Below are 3,415 nucleotides of genomic sequence, written 5' to 3'. Positions count from 1 at the left end.
TTCTGTTAATACAATGGTTGAAATAATGGGCCTCATTAATTGACTTACAGAAAGACTTCAGTTGGTATTATGCAATGGTTCTTGAGTTTGACTTAAATACATGTCTTGTGCATTATTACTGAAAAGTTTCCATTACAGAAAGTTAACAGAATCTCTGATGTTTATATGAAATTTAATAATTTTTTCACAAACTTATAATATGATGTAACTAACATATTAAGAAAACGTGCAGATTTTTTAAGGAATCTTGCGTCATCCAGTTAGGCCTATTATAATGTTATAACGCACTGCTTAGGACAGCGTCACTTGCCAACCCTTTCCACACCAAAGACTGGCAATATGGCGGTGACGAACTTGTGGTTTCCAAACACTGGCTCAGAAGTAGGGCAAGCCGAAGTGTATTACAGTTCACATGATGTAAGAGGCCGTTTGAGAAAGGTTGATCTGCGAATAAAATTTTCCTTTTCACGATATCAGACAATGGTCTACATACGAGCGTGTTGTCCTCCAACATTGAATATGAATTATCTGCGTTCGTCACTAAGTGGTTAACCAATAGTATTTAGTGAATCTGTAGATTTACGTTTCAAAGATTTAGTTGTCATATTTCTTTCTTCACGTGTAATGTTTTCGGTACACGTTTAATTAACAGACATTTCCACTCATGCATAAAATGTACTGACAGCCATTTTAGCCTTAGGTGCGACTGAGCATGCGTGAATAAGTGGCACCTGGTAGGTATACATGATGGAAAATTGTTAAAATATTTTTTTGAGTATCCCAATTCTCGGATTAAGTTTAACCATATTTGTTGTTTCGGTTCTTAGATATAAACATTGCTTAACGAATTCCAGCTAATGAATTTTGTTCTCTCTCTATTTTTGTTTGATACAGTTAGAAGTTGTACAAAATATCAAATTAACAGTCCAGTACTGAACTTGATGCATTACAGATGTGGAATAATAATCTAAATGTATTCAATATCTGCTGCTGTATGTAAACCTACCAATATATTTTCATGACTCTTATTAGTGCACCTAAGAGTTTCTTATCACGGTGCCTTCTGTACACTATCTATCCTCAGTGGGATAGCGGTATGTTTCCATAATTACAACGCCAGAAACTGGGTTTTGATACCCGTGATGGTCAGAGCAAAGATAACCCATTTGAAATTGAAAACAAAAGACTCATCACAAAACACAGCTGTTCCCAGCCCCTTAGTTACACTTTTGGTTTTACCATAGCTGATTCTGGTTTTAAAGTTGTACATGATGTTATATTTCCAAATTGAGTATCTTGATTGTCATTATTAACACACAATTTAATATCTCTGCTTGTTAAATAAATGTTAATCATGCCGTCTCTAATTTTGTATGTAGTAACGTGAAAATTATGTGTATGTTTGTTTGTGATGTACGTTTCGAACTATAGCCATCGGTATTTAATTGTCCTTTGTTTTAATGTTATTTTATGTAATTTGAATTATTACTTCATAACAATTTTCAAATTTTCCGACTGTGTGACGATTAATTTGGTTTAGGTTATTATTGTAATGAATATACAAATGTTTAATTTGTTAGGCTAATTACAGTTCTCAAATCATTCTTGTAACTAATATAGAAGAGCTTCATTTGATGGTCTGATTACAGTAGTTGGATCGTTTTTGTAACAAATATACAAGAGTTTAGTTTGTTAGTCTAATAAAAATTATTAGAACAAATATAGAACTTTAATTATTTCGCTTCATTACAATTATTAGATAATTGTTGTTATGAATATAAAGGTGTTTGATTTGAGAGCCTTATTACGATTATTATGTTACTGATATTCTTGATATGAAATTTTTGTATTTTAAAACAAAAACGTAATATGATAAAATATTAATTGATAACTTTTAAAATCAGTTATATATCTCACATATTTAATTTTAATGCATTTAATTTCATTTTCAGATTTGGTACACAAAAGACAGAAATGAATAGCAAAAACACCAAAACGTTCAAGATCGAAGACGATTCAAGAAACACGTACAGAAAGATCCCTTTACATACAGTTGAGGGTTTACCTTTTCCAGTATCATTTTTTACTCCTGAAAACGTACGATCAGCAATCTCCTATAAAGCTAGACCAGAAGACATTTTTATTGTTACTTATCCCAAATGCGGAACCACCTGGATGCAGTACACTGTATGGGAAATAATCAATGAAGGGGCTCCTCTGCCTTCTTTTCGTGACATGAATATGAAATACACTCCTTTCTTGGAACTCACAGGAGGAGAAGTGGTAGAAACCATGAAACCACCAAGACTTTTGAAAGTTCATCTTCCTTACCATCTCACACCGCATCATCCCGATGCTAAGTATATTTTGGTGGCTCGTAATCCCTTCGATTGTTGTGTGTCTTTTTACCATCACACGAAGAAGATAAAGAACCACTATCATTTCGAAGATGGGACTTTCAATGACTTTTCGAATGCTTCATTCGAGGGGAGGTTCATTATGGAGACTTTTTGATCATCTTCTTTCCTGGTGGCCACATCGTCAGGTCCCTAATGTCTTTTCACTACTTACGAAGAAATGAAGTTGAATCCAGAGAACAGCGTGATGAATGTAGCCAAATTTTTGGGAAACAATTACTGGGAGAAACTCAGAGATGATAGAGATCTATTAGATAAGATATTAGAAAACACCGGTTTCAACAACATGAAGGAAAAACTACATTACAATATTGATCACGATGGTGATAGTGACCAGAAAGTTGACTTTTTTCGTAAAGGACAAGTTGGAGATTGGAAAGAGAATTTTTCAGACGAGCAGTATCGTAGACTAAAGAAATACATGATGCAGAAAACAGAAGGAACTGATATTCCACAGTTGTGGAAAGATCTCTGACTTGAGATTATTAACTGATGTTTAAAGCAATGAAAAATTCATTATAATAATGCTTTTCTATATATAGTAATAAACTGAAAGACGGGAATAATTAACACGGTGTTTGAGGCGTTCTCTCACTTTAAAGTTTTTCATATGTATCTATATTCAGAAGAATATATAGTGATTTGGTTTGAACTGGTTCAAACATCATATATTATTTTTACAGGTTTCATACATTATTTTATAAAAATGTTCAAATTACATAGATATATAAACTTAAAAATGTATATTGAAATAAACATTCTTTAACATTTATATTATACTACGTACACGTATGTAAGCTGTTACGTATTCTAATGCTGAATAACGGGAAATTTTTATCTCAATTGAGAAGTTAAATAAATGTTAATGTGTCAAATTTATGATATTTGCCAACAAGATTGATACACAGTTTTCTTTTTAACACGTATTTTAATGTACAAAAGATATAGTGTATAATAGCAGTTACTACAAATATACTCTTCAAAAAAAGAAACGCAAA

General features: G+C 32.3%; 1 protein-coding gene across 1 annotated transcript; it reads left to right on the top strand.

Moving 5' to 3' along the window:
* The first annotated feature begins 339 nt into the window (after positions 1 to 339).
* Positions 340 to 2,514, top strand: LOC143238540 (sulfotransferase ssu-1-like). The gene is made up of 2 exons (XM_076478874.1): positions 340 to 398; positions 1,953 to 2,514. Exons 1-2 carry the CDS (start codon positions 340 to 342, stop codon positions 2,512 to 2,514), a joined length of 621 nt encoding a protein of 206 aa, XP_076334989.1.
* The last annotated feature ends 901 nt before the right edge of the window (positions 2,515 to 3,415 follow it).

This window comes from Tachypleus tridentatus, chromosome 2 (genome assembly GCF_004210375.1).
Source record: "Tachypleus tridentatus isolate NWPU-2018 chromosome 2, ASM421037v1, whole genome shotgun sequence".
Classification (NCBI taxonomy): domain Eukaryota; kingdom Metazoa; phylum Arthropoda; class Merostomata; order Xiphosura; family Limulidae; genus Tachypleus; species Tachypleus tridentatus.
Note: the sequence above shows the minus strand (reverse complement) of the source record. Positions and strands in the feature narration are given on the sequence as shown.